At 44.1% G+C, this 27,771-nt stretch overlaps 1 protein-coding gene across 1 annotated transcript in view; it reads left to right on the top strand.

Annotated features, from left to right (window-relative positions):
• The window catches only part of ITGA9 (integrin, alpha 9), a 341,099-nt gene that overhangs the window by 211,325 nt on the left and 102,003 nt on the right, over positions 1-27,771 (top strand). The window contains exon 18 of the mRNA XM_006890656.1: positions 12,698-12,848. Coding sequence (XP_006890718.1) covers positions 12,698-12,848 — 151 coding nt within the window. The remainder of the gene's footprint in view (positions 1-12,697; positions 12,849-27,771) is intronic.

Genomic DNA, 27,771 nt, shown 5'->3' with positions numbered 1-27,771 from the left:
GGTTTTCACTCTTAAAAATACTTTAATAATTTAATCACAGTTACACTGCTGAACCATATTGATGCCCATACATGATAAGAATAATATAGGACATCTTTCTTCTTTCTTGAATTATTGTACAGAGAAGGTATTTTGTCTCATTAGGAATTAAAGTTAATGTTCTGTTGTACTATTTGCGATCATTAAATTAGGAATATGCATAAAAGAGTTTCAACATTGGTAACGTACATTGTTTCTGTCGTCTATTATGGAATCATGCATGTCTGTGGGAGTAAATTTGCCCGCCTGAGTCTCTAAGCGTAGTTCTCCTGTGGGAATGAAATGTTCAACTTTCTCCATTAAAATGTTATTAAATTTATCAGGATAAGGCTGCATTAATTTCTTTGAAATAATTAACCAGGAAATTTGTAACACAGCTCTCTGCCAACCAAGTAAAAGAGAACCATACTTGTGTCTGTTCCAAAGAAAGGTGATCCAACAGAATGTGGGAATCATTGAATATCATTCATCTCACATGAATGCAAATTCTTCTTGCTGAAAATAACAGAAAAATGGTTATAACATTTTACCCAGAAAGAACAGCCAGAAATTCAAGCTTGATTTGAAGAGGGTGTGAAAAGAGATATCATTACTAACGTTAGATGGATCTTAAAGTAGATGATACTACAAAGATGTTTGCTTCTGTCTTCCTGACTATGCATTCAATTGTGTTGATGATAACAAATTCTGGATAATGTTATGAAGAACAGGAATTCCAGAACACTTAGTCATGTTAGACTCTATAGCCCATGTGTTTGTTAGAAAGTGGTAGTATACTTCAAAAAGACCCAGCAAGATAAGTTTTATTTACACATGATGGAAGGCAGACATCAGGGAATGTGTTGAAGTGACAGAAGACTCAGCACTCTAACAGCCTCGCATGTGGACACGCGTGTGTCCTGACTGGACTTTATTTCCTTCTGGCCCATTCTCACTGGAACTGGTCTGAGTTTCATTTAGTGCTATGCCCCTTCGGTTCCACCACCGTGCACACATTTTCCTGTGTCCTGCCAGCCAGGCTTCTCTGGGTCTTGACTTTGGATAACTGGTGTCCCTGTTTTGCATGATGCCCTAAGATCATGACTACTTATTGAGTATTCTGTCCCTAGTTACCATTTAACTCTCTTGGTTCATTATTACCTAGAATGGGACATGTGTCCCTTCACTGTTCATGCCAGGAAGGTCGTGGGCACCAGAATGCAGGAAGGAGGCAGTGTGGGCCCCGATCTCCCTGTGTGTACAGTTGTAAGGAAAAAGGACAAGACTGGGGGTGTGTGGTGATGCCACCCCATGAGTGCCGGGAGAGAGGTGGACAGGCCATTATGGAGCTATGGAACACCTTGTGTGTGTATGTGTGTGTGTGATTTTTTTAATTATTAATTTTAATGAACATTTACAGAGACTTTGCATTTCCATTCATTTATTGTTACGCTTTTCTCCCTGTCCAAACTCCTCAACCCCAGTTCATTCTTCTTTTTGAAAAGTAAAAGAAAAATTCTTTCATTGTTTTATAATCCCTCCCCTCACATCCTCTCCGCTATGTGGCCTTCGTTCTAGACTCCTGTCATGACAACAATACACAATCATATATCCCTTTTAAACAATTCTCTCCCTCATCTATTTCAATGCTGTATACATTATTTATCCCCTCTTTCTCAGTTTCCCCCCAACCCCAATGTCAGTCCTGTTTTATAAGGGTGACACTATGCAGAATTTGTCCTTCTGTGACTGAGATGTTTCACTCAGCATAATGTCTTTCAGGGTCACTCATTTTATGTAATATTGCATGAGTTTATTGTTTTTCAATGCAGCGTAGTATTCCATTGTGTGAATATACCACAGCTTCTCTATCCATTCATTTGTTGATGGGCTCTTCGGTTGTTTCCAACTCTTTGCTATTGTGAACAAAGTCGCGATAAACATGGGTGAGCACATATCTACTTGGGTGGCAGTTACGGTTTCTTTGAGGTATATTCCCAGTAGTGAATTGCTGGGTCAGTGTGGAGTACTTTTAAAGGGGATGATAAAGACCCAGACATTCTGGGCAGAGGGAAAGAGCAAGGAAAGATACTTAAATGTGGAGAGCGGGCATCTGGAGTGAAGGGCATTGGAACATGGTGGCCAGGAGGACACAGTGAAGGCTGAGACAGGAGAGAGGAGAAGTGATTGGATTGTGGACCATGTAGAAATTTGTATCTCATCTTGAAGCCAGTGGGAGGACAGCGTAGGACAAAAAGAGAAAAAGGGGAGGAGAAAAGGAGATGGCATGGGTCATTTGACCCTCTGTCCCGCTCCACGAATGTCTTTTCCAGCTTGAGCTTGAGTCGGCCACGCTCTGTCCATCCAGTTCCTCCGTTCTTTATATGCATCTACGGTGCAGCCACCTCGGCAGGCTGGATTTGCTGAGGGGTGTTGTGACGTTTCCACTAGGACCCTCTTCCGTGAGATTCACACAAACAGTTGAGGTGCTGTTTTTACCTCTCATGCCACCCCTGCCTCCGAGTTCTCATGTTGTGAGCGCTGGAGACTGGAGCTGTGGTTCTGCTGCACTGAGAAGGTGATGCACAGGACAGACGGAGGACACTCCCTCCACTGACTGTGTGGACCGTGAAGCCCGCGGAACCGTGGCCGGAGGCAGCTGGAGAGCCAGCTGACTGAGCAGCCTTTGTCCAGAGGGGACAGAGGGGACGACATCTGGGAGTGATTGGGTCATCAGAAAGGCCAGGGATCAAGCTGGGAAATCCTCTTTGTGACTAAGACTCGTGGATGTTTTAGGTTTTCGCTCTCCAGAGAGCGTGAATTCTGGCTGCTGTGTGGTCTTTTTAAAGCAATCCACCCTTCAGCCATAAGTCCGTGATATTTAATTCCAGGACACAGCATTTTGAAAACATCCAAGGATAGAGAGGACACTGTTTTGTATGTTTTGAAAACTGTAAAATAAAAAAACAAACCAAAACCAAGCCACACAAACCTAAACACTATTAGACATGACTTGGATTTTGTGTATAAAATGATGTGACAGTGTTTGAACAGTCACAATACCTTAGAGAACATCACATGATTAGGGTGAAAAACATGAAAGTAGACTAGGGCGATTGAATTGGTAAAAACCCCAAACACAACAGCAAAAAACCCGTGTATCCACAGGAGATAGTGGAGGAAAGAGAGTAAGTCTCTGAACCCCACACGATCCTGGGACAAGCCTGGACTAGTCCGTAAACAGATCAGACGTCTCTGTCGTTATGAAGAGGCCTGACTCAGCCCAGGCCTGAGCGCAGATGGGGGCTATGAGGCTCCGCTGAGCATCTCACAAACTCCGAGCTAACCTAACTGACCCTGTGCAGGCGTCCTTGGTAGTTGGTGGTTTTATACAAGGATGGACTGACTACCTGTAAAGGGAAACGTGGGCTTGTTTACTAACCTGTGGACAACAGCTTCTCAGCTGTCATCACCTGTTAAACTGTTCATTATAGATTAGTAAGTAAGCACAAATGAAACTAACCCCAACAGGGAGAATTGACACAGTGACTGTAACATTAGACCTGAATATGCAGAAGATGGTAGGGACAGCTGGACACAGAGGAAGGTCCAGACCTGTGTGTTCATAGAAGGTGGGGGCTCACTCACTATCTGCTTCCCTCCTCAGCTGCCTGCGAAGTCCGGGTCTGCCTCACAGGGGGTGCCTCATAACATTTTATTTGTAATATTTCCCTTCCCTTCCAAATATAGCTAGTCACTGGAGATTTTATGCATATACATCCTTCCTTGGAGGCCACAGTGTTAAGGCTGTTACTATCCTTCTCACAGGGCGTTCAGGCTAAAGAAATGGCCTAGTAAGACGTGGAGCGACTAGCTCTCTCCTTCTCTCAAGAAGAACCCACAGTGAGCTGGGCACTGTTTGTTTGCTAAGACTTTTAAGCACTTTGTTCAGTGTGATTGTCTATATTGGCTTCTTGCCACTGGTACTGAATCGCCTGGCCTAGAGCTGACTTAACTACGATGAGAAAAGCAAAACATCCGAGATAGACAGATGTTATCTTTCTGAAGTAAATCCCCCTCCCTAAACACACATTCTCTCCTGTCTCCTCTCTCCAAGCCAAAGGTAACACACTTGGGTACACAATGACCTGTCATAAATGAGTTTGCTGCATTGCAGTGAAAGAGAGAGAAGGTACCATGTGCGAAACTTCTAGATTTTATGAGCCTTCAAAGCTGCCTCTGTTCTGCATGCTTGGGCTCCGGAAGTGGCAAGAATGGGTGTTGTGAAAGCTGTTGGGGTGATGCTCACACCCTCCTTACTGTGCAGGTACACCGGCCCCCAGCTGTCCATCAGAGCCTCGGGTATGACAGTTGCCCTTGCCTGCTGGGAGGTTACACCAACCCAGGGAGGCCAGGGGTAAGTCATTCTTGGCCAGTAGCTGACTGATGTGGGGTGTAAAAAGCTAGCCTCCATGCCTCAGGTGAAGAACATACCTGGGTGCTGTCCATGCTTACAGTCCCTTGTGAATCAGGCCCAGGAGAGACTTCACCCAAGGCCACAGCCTAGGTTTCCCTTTGCTCGATCTGGGCACCCCCCTTTCTCCTTCCCAGCAGTAAATCACAGAATCATCTTCCTCACAAGCTCTGCTTCAAGGAGCCTCACATGAGATGCCTTAGAGCTGAGAGTTGACTATCGGTCCCTAGATCTCCCAGTGAAGCAGACTCATTTCTGTTTTGGACTCTCGAGTGTCATATGGAAATAAAATCTGGTGCGTTTTCTCAGATCTTCTGGGGAACGGTGGGGGCCCTGGGAAGAGGCACAGTTGTTGATGGCCTTGTTATGTGAATGTCTGCGGAACAATGTGTAGAAAACCTCTTCAGACAGATGGGAAGTGTCTGTATCTTTTCGGGTTTCTTTCTGGGCGTGTGTGCCCTGGGACTTTGTTTTTAAAGAGCACTCCCAGAGTGCAGGGGGAACTCCGTTCACATCGTCCCTGGGGACGTCACTGCTCTCCCAAAGGCAGTGCCTCTCAGGTGGTTTGAATCCACCACCAGGAGACAGATGGGCATTCTCCTCCTGTGTGATTTACAGTCTCGGAAAACCTGCTGGAGGGTCAGCTCTGAGTTGGTTTTGACTCACTGGCAGTGAGTGAGGCCATGTGCAGGGGGCTAGAGGAGAGAGGGATACCTCATAGACAGCGTTCACTCCAGAATGACCGTATTTGTCAAGCTGCCATGGAGTGGCTGCCTATTTGGGACAACCCTATGTGCGTCATAGCAGAGCTGTGTCCCACAGAGTTTTAAATCCTGAGAGGTTGGGGGGGGGGGAAATGGGAATAGAGCTCTACACCTTTCTTAGGAGATGTTTCTGAAGGGACTGAAACTCTCAGCCTTTTGGTTAGAAGCTAAGCATGTTGACCATCTGCACCATATAGACCAAACTCAACCCGGTGCTGTCAGTTCCAACTCCATGCAACCCTATGGGACAGAGCAGAACAGTCCCAAAAGGTTTCTGAGGCCATAAATCTTAACAGCAATGTCCTGTGCTTCTGTGAGCAGCTGGTGGTTTTGAACCACTGACCTTCGGGTTCGCAATCCATTGCTTAATCACTTGCTCTGCCAAAGCCCCGGCACCAGGCAGGGAATCCTGCACAGTGTACTTACTAGTGAAATAACAGGATACAATTATTGTCCGCTCAGTATAAGAGAGGGAAGCAGTAACGGCCCAGTGGCAAGAAGTTGCGAACACGTGACACTCTGCTCAGACCATCAGCCCACTTGCCTGTCCCTCGGGCAAGGTGCTATGTCCCCTGGGACATTGAATCGCTCACCTTCCCATTGGACAGGGTGGTGTCCCATGGGTGATGATCCGCTTGGTGATCCAGGCATGAAGTTCACAAGGTCTGTGAACTTGGACAGGTAAACAATCCGATCTTTGTTTTCACTAACTTCAAACAGAAACTTAACACTCTACTTAATTATTAATGTAGGCCTCGAACTACAGTGATATTAGCAGGACCTGTGTGTGGCTTTGTCACAAATAGAAATCATAGCTATTCTCAGATCAAGTTACAGTTGTAGAATTTCAGAACATTGTTTATATTTAACTATACTTCCAAATTATACTGCTTGTAAATCCACCATTTGATCCTGTTATTAAGACATTCATTAAAAGCACACATATTGCTAAACCACAGATTTGTTTGGTCTTCTTATCACTGTATTTTAACATAATTGGTTTCTTTGCAATCCTATTTTCAACTTTATGCATCCAAAACCATTATTTTGAGAAGGCGTCCGTGTGCTTTGCCAAGGTGCCAAGAGGACATTTGATACAGGTTAAGGAGCTCTATTCTAAGAACTTTCCTTGATTATAGGGAAAGATTTATTTTGGAGAAGCAGGAATTTTGCTCCACTTACTAGAGGTGACATATGATATTTATTGTAATTTCCAGAACTGGGACTTCATTATAAGGCCATCTTCAAGTTACGATTTTTCTAAACATAGACCACACTTAGAAGCCACTGGAGGAAGTATTGCCTGGAGTTTGTGACTCCCAGCATGTATTATGCATTGATTGTAACTGAAATGTCATGATTCATGAGTTTTCCTACGTTGACTTTTTTCTGTATTGTAATTAGAGTGAAAGTTTACAAAGCAAATGCATTTTTATTGAACCATTTGCATGCATTTTACTGTATAACACTAATTAGAATCCCCTCTTCTCCCTGTGGTTCTGATTGCCATTCAGTCTTCTGACTTACTCCTTGCCTTCAGGACTTTATCCTTGGACGAATACAGCTCTCTTGACCTTGTATGGTTCTGAGGAATGTGCTATTCTAAGGAATGTGTTCTGGTTCTGTTGTTCATTTTGTAAGTTACCTATTATTTGTCTGAAAGTTGAACCGTCGAAGGATGAATTTTGTTCCAGGTTTGAAATATGACCGAGGGCCGTAGTCTCTAGCGTTCCACCAGTAAGCCTGGCCTTTTTTATGTTTTGTTTTATTTTTTAATTTTGTGCCACATTCCCTCCACTTTGTCAAGAATCTCCTCTTTACGATCCCTTTTAAAAAGTGATCAGCTGTGGGAGCTGGGCACCATCTAGTTCTTTCAGTCTCAAGGTCTTGAAGTTGAAGTTCACGGAGTCCATTTGTCTTTGGGGCCAACTGTTTCCATATGCCTTTGCTTTCCTTCCCTCTTTTTTGTTCCAGGCAGGGCGAGACCAATAGTTATATCATCCATGGTTGCTCACCAGTTTTTATGACCCCTGTTGCTACTCCAGAGTAAGATGCAAAACATTGCCTTTGTGATCTATGTTACACCAGTTGAGCTGGCTATCCCCAAAACTATGTTCCCATGATCATAGGCTAATTTTTGTAAGTTAATTGCCAGGCCTTTCTTCCTTGTCTTAATCTGGAGCTGTATTGAAACCTTCCCACCATTAATAGCCCTTTAAGTGTTTGAAATAGTGGTGGCAGAGTCTCTGGCATTATCCAGACCACCATAGTGTGGCAAATTGAAGACAGATGGTAGATGGACACAATAGCTACAACAGTCGACACAAATCTACCAGGGACGGTGCAGGCCAGGAAACATTACATTCGGTTAGATGTGTGGTCACCATGATTTGGAGCCGATTTGGCAGCATCTTAAGAGCAATGATGTTATTTTGAAGACTAAGGTGCGACTGATTCAGATCATGGTCTTTTCATTCCCCTGCTATGCATCTGAAAGCTGAACAGTGAATAAGAATTGCAGAAGATTGAAACCGATGAGGGAGAGAACTGTTTAAAAGGATATGTTATTGGATATTATTGTCATGACAGGACTCCAGAACGAAGGCTGCACAGTGGAATGGACTTGGGGGGAGGGATTGCATAACAGTGAAAGAGTTTTTCTTTTGCTTTTCAAGAAGAGTGAATTGGGGGGAGGGCAGGAAGGAGAAAAGTGCAACAATGATTGAATGGAAATCCTAACTCTGTAAATTTTAATTAAAAATAATAAGAAAAAAATGGCAGAAGAACAATTGATGCCTTTGAGTTGTGTTGTTGGAAGAGAGTGTTGAATATCCCATGGGCTGTTGAAAGAGCTGATATGTCTTGGAAAAGTGCAGCCGGAGTGGTCCTTGGAGGCAAAGGTGGCAAAGCGTTGTCTCTCATACTTGGGCGTGTTGCTGGGAGAAATTCTTTCTTGGAGGGGACATCATACTTTAAAATATGGAGGCTCAAGAAAAGAGAGGAAGACCCTCAGTAATATGGATTGACAATGATTCAGCAGTAGACTCAAGTGTGTGTCTGAGATGATGAGATGGCACAGGCCAGGACAGGACAGGGTTCAGAGCTGTTGTTCACAGCGTCGTTGTGAGTCATATTCAACTCAACTCACCTAACAACAACAACAACTGTAACAACACGAAGTAAACTCTTGTTCCTTGGTCTTTGTTTTATTAAGGACACAGAAATTGTCAGTTTTGATAAACTCAAGGTGGTGGTGTATCAGAGTTAGAACCGACCCGTAGGGGACCCTCCAGTGGGTTTTCAGAGGCAGTAAATCACCTGGGAGGAGTTTGCCCATCTTTCTCCTGCAGAAGAGCTGGTGGTTTTGAACTGCCGTAACTTCAGGTTGGCAGCCTTCATGTTGACAGTACAGCTCCTTACCTGTAGGCCACCAGGGCTCCCTGTTACGCTCAAGGAAACGTAAGTCAATCCAAAAGTGGAGAAATTTGGCATTGTGGTTAAAGAGGGAAGTCACCCTGGGGGAAAAAAATAGGTATATCTCTGAGGCATGTGACTCTTGTTTCTACCTTCAAGAATCTCAGAGCTTCAGCGAAAATGGGTAGGAAGAGCTGTTTTCAGCTTTCCCTTCCCTTTCTGACTCTGTGACTCCCTCTGTATACCTCAGATGAGATTTAAGCTCCACAAGGATTTGTCATTTCGGTTTATGTTTCCTGTCAGTGACTGTTCAGGGCATTTGCTTCTTTGAGCAGACATAGGGAAACAGTGGTCCCCTGCTACTCACAGGACCACGTGGCCCTTCTCATGGTGCAGCACAGGGTGATACCATGCACTGCGGCCTTCAAGCTGTATGTCACCCCACACCGTCCCGGTCAAATGACATCAGACCTCAGAGAAGCCCACCAAACTTGGGAATTTCCCTGCCCCCCAAAATAGTCTTTGTCCTTAATCCAGTTGTTTCAGTGGGCGAACCTGATTTGTTCCAGATGTCCCAAGATTTAGTGATTCCGGAAACGACTCCTAGAGCAATGGCTGATGAGGGTTTGAATTCCTCTCTTAGCTGGGAACCAGGAGTTCTTTTCACAGTTAGACAGATGGGGAGAGAGTCTGCTGCTTGGAGGGGCAGGGGGAGCCCTCGGGCTTGCTGCCTTTGTCTCCTTAGAAAGGGGTGACCTTCAGAGAAAATCCTGGTTGTACCTCTCCAGGAGTTACTGAACAAGCCAGGGGACACAGTCATGTTAGGTTCTAAAAGAGAAAACAAGTCTTTTCCCTGCTTATGTGTATGTTGCTAGGGAAACCCTAGTTCAGCCGGGAGAACCTTAGCAAATGCTTTTCTCTTTTCCTCCATGCTGTGAGCGTAAAGCTGGCCCGAGTGGGGTATGTGTGAGGGAAGTCCAGGCATTTCTGGCTTCACACACGTGTGGTTTTCCAACCAGAAATCCAGCCCCAGGAATCATTTTCGTGAGCTACTGTAAACTTTAATTGAGGTGCCTTACAGAGGTGCCTCGGGAGGGCTCGCTTGCGTTACCATGTGGGTCTGCTTTGCATGATTAGAAGGGATTTATAAACACTGGGAGATGTGAAACACATCTCAGATTCTATGGCATAATAACTCACTGTTGGAGCAAAGTTAAAACACACACATGCTGGGCATAGAGTTTGTTTTCTTTCATGACAATATTAGTGGCTTATGCAGTGTTTGTGGATACAAACAGCATAAATATTAAAGCGCCTTAAAGTAGATGGATTGAAAACAAAAGCAGAATTTTGTTCACACAGGCTGCTCCAGAAATCATGTGGCAGGCGTGGGGATGGCAGAGTGTAACTTTCACCAATTTCACAGGGAGAAGCCGCATCAACAACAGTAGCACAAATCTAGTTCTTGTGATGTCAGACATCTCTCCCAGCAATGCCCCCCATGCTCCCACACCTGCTATCAATCAATTCTAGCCCGAAAGTCCCTTCCACGGCTCTCACTACTCAGCGGCCCTGTGCGGTCATTCATGGCAATGACCACACAGAACTCACAATACTCACGGTCGCTGTGGAGGCTTGCTCTTTTCCGGTGACATTAATAAGCATTTCTTGATTATTAATTAAGATTCTTTCTTAAGCCCTTCCTGAGCAAGATGGCGTTCACGCGAGAACTGCAGATCAGCTGGTCTTTATGCCAGTGACTGGTGGTGTCTCTCGTTCTGCCTCTGCATAGCCGCGTGACCTCGGTCTAGTTGGTTGCCCCATCGGGCCTCATAATCTATAAAATGCAATGACTGAGCTGATGACTTCTTGTGAGGATGCACCACGAGGGTTTGTGCAAGGAATGGCCGTGTTGTATGACCGAGAGACAATGAACCACGGTTTGAAGGCTGACAGGGACTTACATGTCACTAGCTTGTTCCTTTGCTGTTTATACCTGAGACTAGAAGACTAGTCACATGGAAACGAAACTTGAAGGGAGAGCCCACCCACCCTACCCCATGGCACCATCTCCTTCTCTGCGACAACTGGGATATTTGTGAAGTCTGCAGTTCCTTCTGAAGTCACAGCTAGGTTAGAGTTCTCGCCTAACCCTTCACAGCCTGAGGAGTACCTCTTTAATCTTAGAAAAGCAAACAGGAGGACAGAAATAACCCATCAATTGTTTAACATGAAAATGGCCAACAATAATAAATACTGGCCACAATAGCTTGGGGTCAGGGGCTTAATTTATTGGAGGCCATTCAAGAATTTGGAACTCTTCTGTAAGTTAATGTTTCACATCTTGTTTCGATCCTCGGGGCTCCTCCTTGCAAAGAAAGGCCATCAGAATTCCCCCTGCACATGTTAATCTTGTTGGCATGCCAGAGACCCGAAGAAATGAGAGATGTTCTTTATGGATGGGTAGCGGTGACAATTTCTGCTTAAAATATCCTGATATCACATGGTTCTCTCCCCTTTCATGCTGTATTAGCCAAATTAATGATTAAAAATAACCCAAGTCTAATCTGGTTAATTTGAGCAGAAAATTAATTTATTGAGAGGATATGGCCTGGGAAGGAAAGCTGGGGAGTCTGAGATGGCAGGAAATGGGGGAGACAAGACTTAGCTTGGGGAGCCTCACCGAGGTCCTCACCTCTTCTGTGGCCTACTCAGTGCTGTCAGATGGCCCCAGTGCCTTTGTGTCACCCTCAGAACTCACAAATCTTGGGGGGAGGGGAGTGAATCTGCTCACTACTCCCTCCACATTCACATGACTGCCCTTAGATCACATGATTTTATGTGCCTACATTCTAGAGACAGGCAGACGGGAGAGGTGAGGCCTTCTCCGCTTTCTGCTGTTATACCCTCCCACTTGTCTTGAGTCAGAAAAGGTCTCAAGAGGCTGTTGTCGTTTGTTGTTAAGGTCCGTCGAAAGTCGTAAACGACTCATAGTGACCCCATAAACCAAAGTCCTCGACACTTGTGTGACTTTCATCCTTTATCCAGGTTCATAGGGTTTCCAGAGGCAAGCTGTTGATGGAAGTGGATGCCACTCCTGCTTCCAAGCTTGCTTTAATCAGGGAGCTCCACCAAACACTGTCCACCATGGGTAACCATTATCGCATTTGACACATCAGTGTCACAGTGTTCAGCTTCATAGCAACCACCAGTTACCTCTGTACAGCAAGTGGACACAGCAGGGCTATACAACCTAGAGGAATGTTTGTCCAAATACAATTAAAAACAGGCCTGAGGGCCGTGGATTAGAGTCACCCACCTTTGGCTTGGTAGCTGAGGAACCAAATATAACAATTGTCTGTTTCACATACTCTACTGGATTTAATCACATCATGTGTTAATTGGAGGGTGTTCTGGTGACCTAGTCCATAGAGGTGTTAACCCAAAGGTGGCCCCTCTCTGGTGATGTGAACTCACTGATGGTTCCAAAGGAGAAAAACAGGCAATCTTCTCCTGTTCAGCTTACAGCCTCATAAACCCTCTGGTAGGTCAGCTATGAGCTGGCTCCAATAGCATTGACTTTGAGTTTTGACAGTAACTCATTGACTAGTTAAATATCAGCTGATAAATGTACATTTGTTGTATCCAAAGCTCACATCACTTATTATTGCCGGGCTTTTGTGAGCCATCATCATTTTCCTCAGCGTCATCCCTGAGCCGTCCACTCCCCCACTCTCCTGAGATACTTTCTATCTCCTCATCCTTCAAGCATTTACCTTCCTCCTCTTTGCCCTCCCGGGTTTTTACGCTGTTCCTGTTTCAACTTCAAAAGCAAAAGGAATCTCAGGAGAACTTCTCCACTCCATGGGACTTAGCCTGTTACCCAAGAATATATGGTTGGTTAATGGAGTTGCTGGGGTTTGTAGTTCTGATCACAGTCGAGTTTCTACCCTCTGCCCCTGTTTCTTGATGTCTTATATTAGTGTAAAACTTCAGAGTATTCATTGCTGCCTGTTTTCCTTTGTAGTATTGATGAGACGACCCCGTATCTGGCTTTGGGGGCTGTGAAGAATATCTCCTTGAACATCTCCATCTCCAATCTCGGGGACGATGCCTTTGACGCCAGTGTGTCCTTCAACGTGTCCCGGGAGCTCTTCTTCATCAACATGTGGCAGAAGGTAAGAACATGCTCTGTTCTCTTGCTGGTTAAGAGACCGGATTCATATCAGAGATTCGATCATGTGAAGACCTGCAGAGACTGTTCCCATATGGGAAGTGCTGCTGGGTTTGTTAGACATGTTCCCTCCTAGACTCTGGTGATGTGTTGGTACAGCCACGAAAGAAGCCGTAAATACCAGTCTAGAGTCAGGGCGTTTTCTTCCATTGTCTCCCATCCCTTCAGTCTTGGTGCACTGGCTTCTTACTCTTCTGTGTCTGGCCCCCTCTCGCTGATGGTACCGTCCGTCTCCAGCATAGCCTATTGCCCCTTTTAGGTCACTCAGTTCTTGCTGTGAAAACAGAATAAGAACTAAATGCAGATCACGGCTCCAGGATGACTGTCACCAGTGACACTCTTGATACGTAATAGAGGTGATTGTTTCCACCTGCTATTTCCTATGACTACCTGTTGCCAATATGTCCAGCATATATACTTCTGTGTACTTACTTATGATACATTTAGTGACCTGAGAATTAGTATTTACACCAGTTGAATGGGAGATTTTAGAATGTGCTCATTTCCTTGAGATGACATTGAGATAACGTAACTCCAAAATAAACAAGTAGGGGGGATTTTTCTCATCTCCCACCTCCACAGTGTCCCTCAATGTCTTGCCTTTGGGAAGGAAGAGGAGAGACTTCCTTATCAGATAACAAAGAGGAGTTGTTGGAGAAAGACAAAGAGAAGTCAGTGGTCTCAAATAGGGTTATTGTACCTGGTAATTGAACTGACTGCTGACCGAATTCAGAGGGGATTTATTTTGCAATATTTCAAAGCATTTACAACCCTAAACTGCAGTCTTATAATGAATGGACCCAGAACCATTTTCTGAAGAAAACCTTTGTCCTGCCCACACATGGGCAGTAGGCACACCTCCTAGCGGGTGTGCACTTTTTTGATGAGGTGTTTCCTGCCAGACTCCAGGATTATGTAGAACCTTCTGAGCTTATTACACATGGCAGCATAAGATGCCATCCAGAATAGGGGTCCACCACGACCTTGCCAAGAAGTCTTCTCAAAATTCCTACTGCTTACTGGCTTTCAGGAGGACTGGGGTTTGGGAAGGCCACGAAAGGAATATGCAAGAAGGACTGCAGGAAGAGAAGGCTTTCTATCCACTCCATGGACCCTACAAATCATCCTGGATTAAACCTGGCCAAGAGAAAACCAACTATCTTTAGGGTTCAAGTATCTGTGGCCCCTCGTCAAAGCTCTTTTGCAGAATTGCCTGTGCCAGGATGCCATCACCCTGTAGGAGAATGGGGAGGTGAGCTTACTCAGAGGACACGCCAAAGAAAGTCACTCCTGTGTGAGTTGTGGTGGCCTCGCTGGAATCCCAAAGGCTCAGGGTTCGAATCCACCAAGAGATGGATGGGCAGTCTTCTTCCGTGAGATACACTCTCTCCAAAGATCCGCTCCAGGGTCAGATTCAATTCTGCCTCAACAGCAAATAATAACAACGTGATCACTTACAGGTGATGGCTAATGCTTGGCTGTTACATTATTCTGATTCCACTCAGATTCTACGGTAGAAATTTCTTTCTGGTCCTAAAATTAGAAATAACTGTGCCTCCTGTAGCCTCCTCCGACATTTTGGTTTGTTTTTAACACTGGACACAATCCAGGGACTGACTACATTGTTTTTTGTTTGTTTTCTCTTTTTATTTGTTTTCTCTGTTACCTGTTAGAAAATTCCAAACTGGTTCACTGTGCCAAAATATGTGACTTTGGTGAGGGAGTTGTTGGAGAATTTATCCACCAACTCCTATTTTGCATCGTCCCAGGGGTGATGGTCCAGGGGGCCAGGAAACAGCTTCCACAGAGAGGGGCAGGAAGCCTTTGACCTGGAAGTGACTGTCTTCAGGTGACCCACATTGTGATAAGGCATAGAGAAAAAGGGTGAAGCACCCACAGTATTTGCTTTACTAACCACAAAGGCTTCCTGAAAAAATAGTTACTAAACAAATATTCAAGAGCATATAAATCGTTAAATTAAAAAAGTAGATGAAGCAAAAAGTAGGTGGTGGTGGTTGTTATGTGCCGTCGAGTCGCTTGCGACTCACAGCGACCCTACGTACAAGAGCTCTATACGCTCTTCTATCCTGTGCCAACCTAGCCATCTCAAACGCACTTATTCCCACCGCTCCAGTCACAGAATCGATCCATCTCATCAAAGGTCTTCCTCTCCTTCGCCGGCCCTCCACTCTGCCAAACATGATTTCCCTCTCCAAGGGCCAGTCCCTCCTTGCAACATGCCCAGAATATGTCAGATGAAGCTTCAGAATCCTTGACTCCAAGGAACATTCCGGCTTCACCCTCTCCAAGACAAACCTGTTTGTTCTCCTAGCAGTCCATGGTGTATTCAACACTCTTCTCCAGCACCACAGCTCAAAGGCATCAATTCTCTTTCTACCAACCCTAGTCACTGTCCAACTTTCTGATGCACAACACGTAATTGTGAAGACTATAGCCTGGATCAGGCGCACCTTAGTCTCCAGTCTGACATCATTGCTCTTCAATACTCTTGAGAGGTCCCTCACAGCTGACTTTCCCAATGCAATTCATCTCTTGATTTCCTGGCTGCTGTTACCAAGAGTGTTGACTGTGGAGCCAAGTAAATTAAAACTGCTAACTACAAAATTATTAAATAAAATAAATAGTGCAGGAGTTTGGTTGCAATGTAAATTGGTTTTCCATTCAACTGTTCAGACATACTTTATTTTATAACACTCACTAGAATAAACACAATAAACCACACTCTTCCCACTTCCGCCCTGTGATTCTCATTTCCATTAATCCTTCTCTGTATCCTTTCCTATCTTCTATGTTTTATCCTTGGATAAATGCTGTCCTTTTGGCCCTTATACGGTTGACTGTTCTAAGGAGTTAGTGCTTCCCTTGTGAAACTGTGAATTTTGGGTTCAGAAATATGAAAACATTTGAAATTCAAATGTCTATAATTGTTTGAATGTGTAGTGAATTCAATATGTAGAGTAATATTTAAAGAATGAGGAATGTTTTACCTAAAAAATATCAAGGTGTCAGATCTCGACCTTGAATCTTGGAGATGAGACCGAGAACAAGCTGTGGGTTCCCAGAAAGGTGGCTGCTGGCCCATGAAACCTACATGGGGAATTCAAATTTTTAGCAATTTGGTAGTGATGTTTGTGGGTTCTGAGAAGAGGAGTGACGGAAAATATTATGGGTAGAAGACATCAGTGTTGAAGATAGAATGAGAGCAGAAAAGTCAGATATTCGGAAGGCCTCTAAGCAGGTTATTTCTGCAGCCACTGAGGTCTGAGGGCTGGAGGTTATTGGCTACAGGAGCAAATAAGAAAAGGCGAATCCAAGAATGGGAAATAGTCTCAGAGAGTCTCCTGATGGGATTGGGGGAAGATAGACCCGAGTTAGAAAGAGGTGTTGACTTAGGAGGCTGATAGTAATTCAGCCTGGAGAACAGAGAATCTCCACTTGTGCCTTTTATCACTGTGAGAGCACTTTGAAGTTCACAAGGAGCGCAGTCAGTGCTCAACGTGGGCTGGTTGGAAGTCTTGTCGACTTCTCATTTTCTTGAGATAACAGAGATGAAGGGCCTATATCTTATCTCCTCCCATGACAGGGCCCTACGTGTGTGGGAGGATCATAATGTTAGAAGCTACTGGAAAGAGAGCTCCCTTCTGTCCTTTCTGAGGAGTGTGTGATTGGATTCCATGGTAAATGCAGCCTCCTAGGTGGTAAAGCACCAAGTCCCTGTGGCTTTGCATGGCTTATAATTTGCGTAAAGAGGCATGGAGGGCTCGTAAGTTTTTCTTGTAAACATGACTCTTCAAGTTTATATCTCCCTTCACTTCAGAAAGGGTAATCCTTTCCTCTCCAGATGGGATTTTCTTCTCACTTTCAAGGCAAGCGGCTCAACATGGCACCAGCTGATAAAACCGATCCAGTTTCTAATCCCAAGAGAGCTGGAAGGACTTAAACACTTAGATATTTGTACACCTTGATATTTGAGAGAGTTCCCTGACCAGCTTTCAGGCAGAAGACCCTGCGTAAAAGCTGCATCTGTACAGAGGACCACAGTGAACTATATTAAGCAGAGCCAGAAGAGAGAGCTTTCCTTCTCAACATCTTGGAAGTGTTTGCTCCATCTCCTTCCGTGTGTAAGCAGATTCCACACAGCCTGGGTCCCCTCCGCAGCCTCTCTCCTTCATGCCAGGAACTGATCCCCGTTGTGTTCTGTTTTCTCCGCTGTCTCTCGTCAAGTTAATTGTAGCCCCAAGTAAAAGGCGGCCCTCAGATGTTTATAGTCACCTTGGCCTGGCCATTAAGATGATAAATGAACTTGCTTCTTGCCCTTGTAAGAGAACCCTGAGGGTGGATATCGATACTCAGAAAATAATAAGTCTTTTCCACCCCTTTCCTGTCTTTAATCCAGTGCCCCAAGGCCCCCTCCGTGACTTTACCTTGAACTTCCTGCATAATGCCAGGCAGAAAAACCTCACCTGGCGTGAAGCCCAGTGGAAGCTATAATACAGTAGAAAACTTTTTCTCTGTCATTATTGGTTTTCTCATCTGGCTTCAAATTGTTTCTGATTCCACCAGTTCATAGCTGTCCTGCAGGACAGAATAGAACAACCCCATAGGGTTTCCAAGATTTTAATCTCTACAGGTTATTATGTAGGCTTTGGTAGCCTCCTGGATAAAGAACTGTGCTACCAGCCCAAAGGCAGGCAGTTCGAATCCCAGCAGCTCTGTGGGAGAAAGATGGACAGCTTCCTCTTGTGCAGTTTACAGACTCTGAAGTCCCGCTTGGAGGATCAGCGATGCATCAGTTCTAACTTAACGGCAATGAGCAAAGCGATGGAGCAACTGGTGCATTCAAACCCCTTACCTCTCAGTTAGCCGCCAAGTGGATCACCACTGAACCACCAGGGCTCCTTCCATCCTGTTTAGCCAAGGTGAAGCCTGTATTTCCTAGGAAAGTTCTGAGTGCTTCTGCTGCCTCGAGTGGACAAGAATGGGTGATGGGGGCCAAGACCCACCAAAGCCAGGTCTGTAACTCCTCACCTGGGTTACTTGTGGTCACTGCATTAGCATTTTCTGGCCACGGAGCAGAGCCGCATGAGAGCGTGAGGCCAGGCGCTTCCTGCAGTGTCGGCAGCACGGAAGTGGTGGAGAGACCCACGTGTCCATTTCGGACCACACTGTGGCCTCAGTGTTCCAGTGTGGGGCTCAGCTTTCACGTGTATGAAAAGATCCATTTGTGTATTCACTGCATTTGGAAGGAATGCCACGTTTTGCTTTAGAAACGTCAACAGAGCTGTAGCCACGACAAGGATCAATTAAGAAGGACGTCTCCCAGAGCTGCGGGCCTTGGGTGTGTATCTGTGCAGAGTTTAGAAAGCATGTGTTAAACCTCCGGATTCCCCCCAACCCCAACCAACTGCAAAAACAGCAATTTGATAATTTCCTCTTTGAAGAGGAAGGAGACCTTGCATTTTAAATCGTTTTCATGAAGCAGCATACCACCTCTTAAAAACCCACACCATGAAAGTGGGCCGCCTAGCTAAGGCAAACAAAAGGAAGCCCCGAAAATCAAGGAGAAGAACTGGACATCTTATACCAGGTTTCCCTGAAGCACTTCTGCCTGAGGTGAAGATTATGTTCATGTGGTTTGTGCAGGAGGCCCTCCCAACGAGGCTGACGGGAACTGAGGAAGCAAGGCCGGGCAACCTCAGGCACAGCCTCCCTAAACGAGGCCCCACTCTGATCCCGCAGTTCCTTCTCAGGCATAAGGTACACACAGTATTGTCCCAGCTCACGTAAAAGAAGCTTGGCTTTCATTCTCCCAAAAGCACAAGTCATGGCAGCTCTGATGGCTTAGTGGTAAGGACTTGTGCTGCCAATCCAAGGGCGTGCAGTTCGAATCCACAAGCTGCTCAAAGGGAGAAATATGGGCAGTCTCCTCCCGTGCAGTTTACTGCTTCTGAAAACCTACTGGACGGTCGACTATGAATCACTTTCAACTGGATGCTACAGAAAAACCATATTGTTGTTAAATGCTGTCCAGGTGATCTGTTTTAACCCATGGCACCTTCCACATGACAGAGTTGCACTAGAACTGCCCCAGAGAGTTTCCTAGACTGTGATCTTCATGGAAGCAAATGGACCGGTGCTTCTCCTGAAAAGATGCTGCAGAGGTCTGAACCAGCAATCTTTCAGTTCATGGCTAAACACATAACCATTGTGCTACCAGGGCTCCTGAGGGAGAGGTTTTGAGAAAGTCCCGAGTCTTCTCTTTCTTCTGAGAGTCAGCTGTGTCTGGAGCAGTTCCAGGAGCTTGAGGGCAGCCGTGCCACTGGCTCTTGGAAGTCACCCCAAACTGCAGCCGGGGATGCGGTAGAGGACGGAACGGTGAGATTATCTGCTGGGGCCTTCTCTGTGGACTCCATTCATCTTGGCGCTCTTACCCTCACCTCGCAGTTCTTCTAGGAACAGCCTCTTGGCTGAACCTGCAGAGCATGTCTGTAAAACCGCCTCTCATCATCGCTGCCACCCACTTCCTGGCTAACCTCACCCACTTCTTCACCTGGCTACCGAGTACAGCCGCTTCCCTAAAAATCTGTCCTCTTCCACCTTTAGAGCCTTCCACTCCCCTGCTCGGACTCCAGTGGGGTTCCGTCTCATCTGAAGCTGTAACCTACAGTGCTGTGAGGTCCAAGAGCCTGAGGTCTGAGCCTCTGAAAGCATCTTCTGCCTCTCTCTCTCTTAATGGTCTCCTCTGTGGTCACAGTGGCTTTCCTGCTGTTCCCTCCAAACACACCAAATTCATGCCTGCCTCTGGACCTTTGCTCCGGCTTTTCCTCCAGATATTCGTGTAATCCATTCCCTTACTTCCTTCTTTGCAGCTGCTAAATGTTCCCTGATTAGCAGTACACCACAACTGCCAAGGAGAAAGATACACAATCTCCTCCCAGGCGATTTACTGCCTGTGAAAGCTCGTTGGAGCAGCCAGCTATGAGCTGGTTCCCATTCAGTGGTCCTCACCTTCAACCACGACTGTAGAAGCCCCGCTCCAGCCCTTTACTCTGCTTTTCTTCATAGAACTTAGAGCTATCTGGCGTGTTGTTTGTTTATTGCTTCTTAGCTTTCCCCTTCCGCTGGAACATAAACACTGTCTGATACGGGATGGCCTTTTATTCATTGCTGCAGGTGCTGGGATGAGTCGGTGTTGTTAGATTCTGACTCACAGACTATATGTACAACAGGCCAGACCGCTGTTCAGTTCTGCAGTTGTCCTCACAATGGTCGCAGCCACTTCTTCAGTCCATCTCCTCAAGGGTCTTCCCCTTTTGTGTTGACTGTCTGCTTTCCCAAGCCGGGTGGTCTTCTGAGGGAGCTGGTCCTTCCTCGTAGCAGGTCCCAGGTCTACAGTACATGGCCTCATCATCTTTTCTTCGAAAGGGCGTTACGCGTCCTTCTTCCATGACATTTGTTTACTCTCCCAGCAGTCCATAGGATAGCTTGTACTCTCCATCAGCATCAAAGTTCAAAGTCATCCAATCTTCTTCAGGGTCTCGTTAACAGCATTGTCTACCTTTCGCATCCATATGAGGCTACTAACAATACTGTCTTATCAGTCAGGTGCACTTTGGGTCTCTAAGTGACAACTTTTAGCCCTTCAAAGAGGTCTTCAGTGGCAGATTTTCTCAGTACAGTACATTGGTTGGTTTTGTTTTGTTTTGTTTTTCCCTTTCTTTTGTTTGGTTTTGGGGTGGGGTTTTTTTTACCTTTCTTTTTTAAAAAAATTAATTTTAATGAACGTTTATAGAGACTTAGGGTTTCCGGTCATTCATTGTTGCATTTTCTCCCTGCCCACCCACTGCCCCCTACTTCACACTTCTCTTTGAAAAGTAAAAAAGAACTCTTTCATTGTTATGCAATCCCTCCCCCCAAGTCCACTCCACTGTGCAGCCTTCATTCTGGACTCCTGTCATGACAATAATACCCAATCATATAATCCCTTTTAAGCAGTTCTCTCCCTCATGTTTCAATGTAGTATACATCATTCCTCCCCTCCTCCTTTGCCTTCCCTCAAACCCCATGTCAGTCCCATTTTACAACAGTGGCCTTATGCAATATTTGTCCTTTTGTGACTGCGATATTTCACTCAGCATAATGTCCTTCAGGGTCACCCATTTTGCATAATATTTCATGAGTTCCTTGTTTTTCAGTGCAGCATAGTATTCCATTGTGTGAATATACCACAGCTTCTCTATCTGTTCGTTTGTTGCTGGGCACTTGGGTTGTTCCCAGGTCTTTGCTATTGCAAACAAAGCCATGACAAATATGGGTGCTTTTTTTTTTAACCTTTTTGGTGTGTTATTTGTGTGAAAGTTTACAAAGCCTGTGGTATGTCTTTTGTTTTTCAGTCAATCACGCATATTTTGTTCCATAATATTCATTCCATTGCACAAAATGTCCAGTGGTTCTTTCTTCCCATAGTGTTTGATTTTTTTACTTCTGTTTCCATGAATGTTCATACAGCAGCACCTGGGACAATGGGAATAGTCAAGGACATGGTGGTGGTACATGGTAGGAGCTGACTCATAGCTGACGCGCCAGCAGGTCTCCGGACCCTTTAAATAGTGTGGGAGGAGACCACCTGCCCATCTTTCTATCTCAAATCACACGTGCCTTTGGGTTGGCATTTTACCTCCTTACTCCAGGCCACCAGAGCTCCTTCTCACTATTTGCTGAATGAACAAATGAATGCATGATGGTTGGATATGGACAGATGAAGTCTATTTCGAAGTACTTTCTCATTGCTGTATCTTCTATAGTTAAGTTTTGCATCGCACTCATAGTTTTTGAGAACACATGTTCTTTTTAAATAATGTAGTGATTTGAAGAGTATCTTAATTTTTTTTTTTACCCCTTTGGAAAGGGAAACCACCAAGAAACAGAGAAATGGAGAAACGCTATCCCCACCTGGTGATAGAGTCTTGCTGTGTAGAACCAGGCCAGCAAAGTGATTTAATGCCATTGGCGTTGAAACTTATCAAAGAGGGGGGGTCACCTTTATGTCTGTGTCTTAAAAGCGACAGGAGAGAGACTGACTTTACTTTTTACAATGTCCCCAAAAGATTTATTAAACACTCCGTTATCCACTCCCTCCACTGCTGACCTAAAGTTACAGGCTTTGATGTATTCTGAATTTCTATTGTCAGTTTCTGGATTTCTGTTCTATTCTATTGATCTGTCTAATTCAGGCCATACCATACAATCTTTATTACCCAAACTTTGCATGACTGTAACATGTGAGGTAGTTTCTCTTCTGGTCTTCCTGGCTTTTTGAGATTATCTGTTTAGTGTCATATGTGTGTGACTGCCAAAAAAATAGAAAAATAAGTGATACTTTTAAGTTGAGAAAAATCTTTTGCTATATTTTAAGAATTATTTTAAGCATGTTTTTAATTTGTGAAGAACATGTACCTTAAATATTTTTCATTTTCTTATCCATAAATCTGTGCTTTGTTTCTCTTTATCCCTTAGAAAGGTGGCATCATTTTTCTCCACCATGGCTCTGCATATTCTTGTTATTCCTGGATACCTTCCACTGTAAAAGAAGGTCTTTTTCTATTACATTTGATAACTAGCTAGACCGGCTCAGGACAGGGCAGAGTTCAGAGCTGCTGTCCATAAGGCATAAGGTCACTATGGCACATAATAACAACATTGTGTGTGTGTGTGTGTGTGTGTGTGTGTGTGTGTGTAGGGGGGAAACCGTCTTCATTTCTGTATAAATCTATCACATTGCAGTTTTCAGTTTTATGATATTTACTGCCATAGAGAGCACTCAGTTTAATTAATCTAGGACTTTCTAGGTGGAAATCAGAATAATGATATGCCACTGCCTTTCTAAAATAAACCCATTTCCTGTCCTAACTAATGCCCAGCCTCTCATTTCGAGATAATGCTGAGTAAGTGTAAGAGGAAATAGCATCCTTCTCGTTCCCAACTTGAATGGGATGAGATGCCGATTTGTAGGTGTGAGGCCTGTATTTTGTAATTCTGTGGAGGAAATGCATTAGTGTGGATAGATACTGACGTCTTGTCAGATATGCTCTGGCTTCTCATTTATGAGATCCTTTGCTATCTTTGGGCTTTTGTGCTTGCTAAAGAATGGTTATTTCTATTATTACTATGTCTAATAATTGTGTATTTGGGAGAGTTCTTTATTTTTGTTTCTACTAGTTTATTTACAAAACTTGAATACAAATTTGAACAAATTCTTTCAATTTCCCTCACCTTCCCCCCCTCACTCATCAAATTGTACCCGATGATTAGTTCCCTCTTCCCCCTGCACATCCACATCCCTCTGCTTCCAGCCTCTCCCACCCCTCTTGGATCCTTATACTCATTCTACAGTAATGGTTTTATACAATATTTATCCTTGTGGGACTGAGTTAGTTCACTCAGCGTAATGTACTCCAGTCCCTCCCAAGTTAGGTAATAATTTACAACCGTGCTGCATAGTTAAATAAAAAGTATTATAAAATAATTTACAATGTGCTGCATAGTATTCCATTGTGTGAATGTACCATAATTTCTCAATCCATTCGTTTGTGGTTGAACATTTGGACTCTTTCCATGTTCTTGCAATAGTGAATAATGCTGCTCTGAACATTGGTATACAAGTCTCTGTTTGTGCTTCAGTTCTCATTTTCTCAGGATTTATTTCAAGTCGTGGAATAGCTGGGTCATATGGAATTTGTATGTTCAGCTTTTTGAGGAAGTGCCAGACTGCCTTCCAGAATGGTTGTACCATTTTACAATCCCAGCAACAATGTATATTCTCACTACATCCTCTCTAACATTTATTACTTGCTGCCCTGTTAAACTTTCCCACTGTTACTGGAGTGAGATAGTATCTCATTGTGGTTTTGATTTGCATCTTTCTTATTGCCAGTGATTTGGAGCATTTCTTCATGTGTCTGTTTGCCATTTGAATATCTTCCTTTGTGAAAATTCTTTCCATGTCTTTTACCCGTTTTGTAATTGGGTTATCAGTCTTCTCCACAAGCAAAAGACTGATAACCCAATTATGTATTCTTAATTCCTTTTTAAACAACCATCATTTTACAAATCTTCACATAATCTTTATGTAACTTGTACACTCAAACATGAATTTAAGAGTTTCCTTTTAATAAGAAATTGATATTGTTATAGGTAAAAAACTGTGGAATATTGGCAATATCACTATTCAACCTAATGGATTTTCTAATTTAGCTTTGAGCACAAGCTTAATCAATTAACTTCTGCCCCCCAAATCTCACTCTTGTAAGTGCTTTTTAATACCTTGGGAAGCAAACTCATGATCAATAGGCGAAGAATAAAAACTAATTATACAACTGCACATATCACAGATTAAAGTTTCTTTATTGTCTCTAATCAGATCTACATCTGATTTTGGTTCTGATTTCAGTGCTAATTTCTTCCTGGAGCTGTACTTAGATTGACATTCCCAGAAGAGCTTGTGGTTAGGGACCAGGCTTGATGATGGGAAGTTCATCACACCCAAGTGGCATGATTCTACCTTCGTCCTTTGTTCAGTTAACCATTGCAACCAACAGTATTGATGCTCCACCGTTGTCTCCTTCAAGTCTTCCCACCTTTTTTTTTTTGCTTTTTTAAATTTTATTGTCTTTTGATTTACATAAAAAGTTCATGAAGTTCACATACATTGGTTTTTCACACCAGACCTTTCCCCTTTCCGTTACCTCTCTCCACCCATTAAATTGTGTGACCCTGTGTTGACGCACCCCCTCACGCATCCTCATACATGTTCTACAATTAGGGTCCTATACAGTATTTGTCTTTACGAGACTGAGTTAGTTCACTTAGCATAATGCTCTCCAGTCATTCCCATGATAGGTCGTAATTTACAAATCATTTCTCCTTCCCATCTTCTTCTTTCTTTCTTCTTTGGTTTGTTTTTGGTCCAAAGGAGCCATGACCTTGGGCTACTGTAGTCAATTTACCTGTAGCCTAGATTTGTCAAGAATACCCAGTCCTGGGAATCCTTGACCAGGGACTGTGTTTTACAGACATGTGAAAACCCAGCAACCTGACCTCGGGTCAGGACCGCTCTGAGGTGATGTGACTTATACTTACAACTCCCCTGGGGATCCGGCCGAGGCCACCTTCCTAGGACTTGTCCCCACATCCTTGTTGCCTTTTTCCATACTGCTCCTCCACTCTCTTCCTGGGAGCACTCATAAATAGATATGAAGTTGTTTTTGTTAAGTGGCATCAAGTGGAGTATGACTCATGACACGATGAACAACAGATCTGAACTCTTTTATCCCGTGCCAAATTTATCATCGCTGATACACTTGAGTCCATTGCTGCAGACACTATATAAATCCATCTCGTTGAGCATCTTTCTCTCCTTTGTTGACGTGCCACCTTTCCAAGAATGATGTTCCTTTCCAAGGAATAGCCTGTCCTAACAACGTGTCTAAAAATATACAAGATGAAGTTCACCATCTCTGCCTCCAAAGAACACTTGGCTACATTTTCTCCGAGATGTTATTTGATTTTTTGGTGATCTGTGGGATATTCAGTCCCCTTCTCCAACACTATGGTGCAAATACGTCAATTCTTCCCCTATCATTCTTATTCATTGTCCAGCTCTCAGATACATAGCAGGTGATTGGGGAAACTGTGGCTTGAACTAGGCACACCTTAGTGTTTAAACTGATATCATTGATCTTTAGACCACTGGAGGAGTCTCTGACTGCAGTCTTTCCCAATGCAAAATGTTGCCCCCATCTCCTGACTGCCGGTTCCGAAGGTGTTGACTGTCGATCTAAGCAAGGTGAAATCACTGACAATTTCAATCTTTTCTCCATCTAGCATGATATTTTCTATAGACCCGGTTGTGAACATTTTTGTTTTCTTGATGTTGAAATGTAATCCATGTTGAAAGCTACAGTCCTTTATAAATGTTTTTGCTGTTGTTGATACTGTCAAGTTGAGTACAACCTAGAAATGACCCTGTGAACAACCGATCTGAACCCTGCCCTATTCTGTAACATCCTCACACTACCTGACACATTAGAGCCCGTTGCAGCAGTCACTGTGTCAGTCCAACTGATTGAGGGTCTTCCTCTCCTTCACCAACCCTCTGCCTTTCTGAGCATCATGTCCCTCTCCAAGGATCGCCCCACCTAGCAACATGCCCGAGGTTTGTAAGGCGAAACTTGATCTTCTTTGCCTCGAAAGAGGACTCTGGCTGCACTTTCTCCAAGACATGTAGATAGAAATATGTCCTTGACCATGAATTGTCATCTCATGTTCTGCTTATGGGTATCCAGATCTAGCATCTCTAGTACACATAGTCCCCTTTCTGTAAACAGACTTTGTTCTTTTTTTTTCTTTTTCTACTAGTTTATTTACAAAATTCAAATACAAATTCAAACAAATTCTTTCCATTTCCTTCACACCCCCACTCATCAAATTGCACAACCAAATGATTAATCCCTCCTTCCCCCTGCACACCCACATCCCTCTGCTTCCAGCCTCTCCCACCCCTCCTGGATCCTTATACTCATTCTACAATAACAGTTTTATACAATATTTATCCTTATGGGACTGAGCTAGTTCACTCAGCATAATGTTCTCCAGTCCCTCCAAAGTTAGGTAATCATTTATAAAGTTACTGTTCCTGCATGCTGCATAGTATTCCATTGTGTGAATGTACCATAATTTCTCAATCCATTCATTTGTGGTTGGACATTTGGGCTGTTTCCATGTTCTTGTGATGGTGAATAACACTGCTATGATCATTGGTGTACAATAGACTTTGTTCTAATAGCCACAGCTTCCCAAATGACTGATGCTACTCAATCAAATAGGGTTTTCTATTTGAGAGGTGTTTGGGGTTTTGTTGTGGTTTGTTGTGGTGTTTTTTTTTTCACTTCTTCCCTTTCCCCTCCAGTTCAGTGACTAGGGTAATCAGGATGGGTGTGTCGGAGACAGTGCGATTGGCACAGGACAGAGCAGGGTTGAGGGCTGTTGTACACAGGGTCGCTATGAGTCGCAAGTGACTCGACGGCACATAATAACAACAACAACAGCTCTGTGAAGAAGATCTTACCTCTCTAGCACAGCCTAAGAGAACTCTACTATATGTGCACTTGTTCTGGATGTCCTTCAACGTGAACGCGGCCTTGCCTCACTCAGGTACAACTCAAGTTCCTTATCCCTTGAGTCACAGAAAGATCCACTTTCTTGTCCATTAAGTGTCCATGTTAAAAAATAGTGCTGTAAAAAAATATTGCCATATTAAACTGCTAATATTACTTTTCTTCATTGACCCTTTAATAAGGTCAGTTATCATTTAAAAGTTCCCACTTCTGGTTGACCATTGGAGGTCTTTCTTTCAGTATATTGCTGGATCCAGCTGGCTGATAGTCTTTTTGCATCTGTAGTTGTAAACAGGTGTGGCAGTGGTTTTGTTCCTTGGGTGATCTTTGTCAGGTTTTAGTATCAGAATCATACTGAGCTCACTGCCAGCGAGTCGGAACCAACTCGTGACTGACCCTCCAGCGGGTTTTCAAAGGCTGCAGATCACCCTGGAGGAGATCAGCTTGCTTCCTCTTGAGGAGCAGCTGGTGGACTTAAACACTCTACCTTGGGGTTGGCAGCACAACTCCCTACTCACTCAGGACCAAAGCTCCCTAGCATTTGTTGTTGTTGTTGTTATGTGCCATTGAGTCACCTGCAACTCATAACAACCCTATGTACAACAGCCCTAAACTCTGCCTTATTCTGTGCAAATCCACTATCTCTGACACATCTATCCCCATTTCCCCAAT

Source organism: Elephantulus edwardii, unplaced genomic scaffold (genome assembly GCF_000299155.1).
Source record: "Elephantulus edwardii isolate Elephantulus edwardi_28Jun2011 unplaced genomic scaffold, EleEdw1.0 scaffold00091, whole genome shotgun sequence".
NCBI classification, from domain to species: domain Eukaryota; kingdom Metazoa; phylum Chordata; class Mammalia; order Macroscelidea; family Macroscelididae; genus Elephantulus; species Elephantulus edwardii.
The sequence above is the reverse complement of the archived record's forward strand: the minus strand, read 5'-3'. Positions and strand labels throughout refer to the sequence as shown.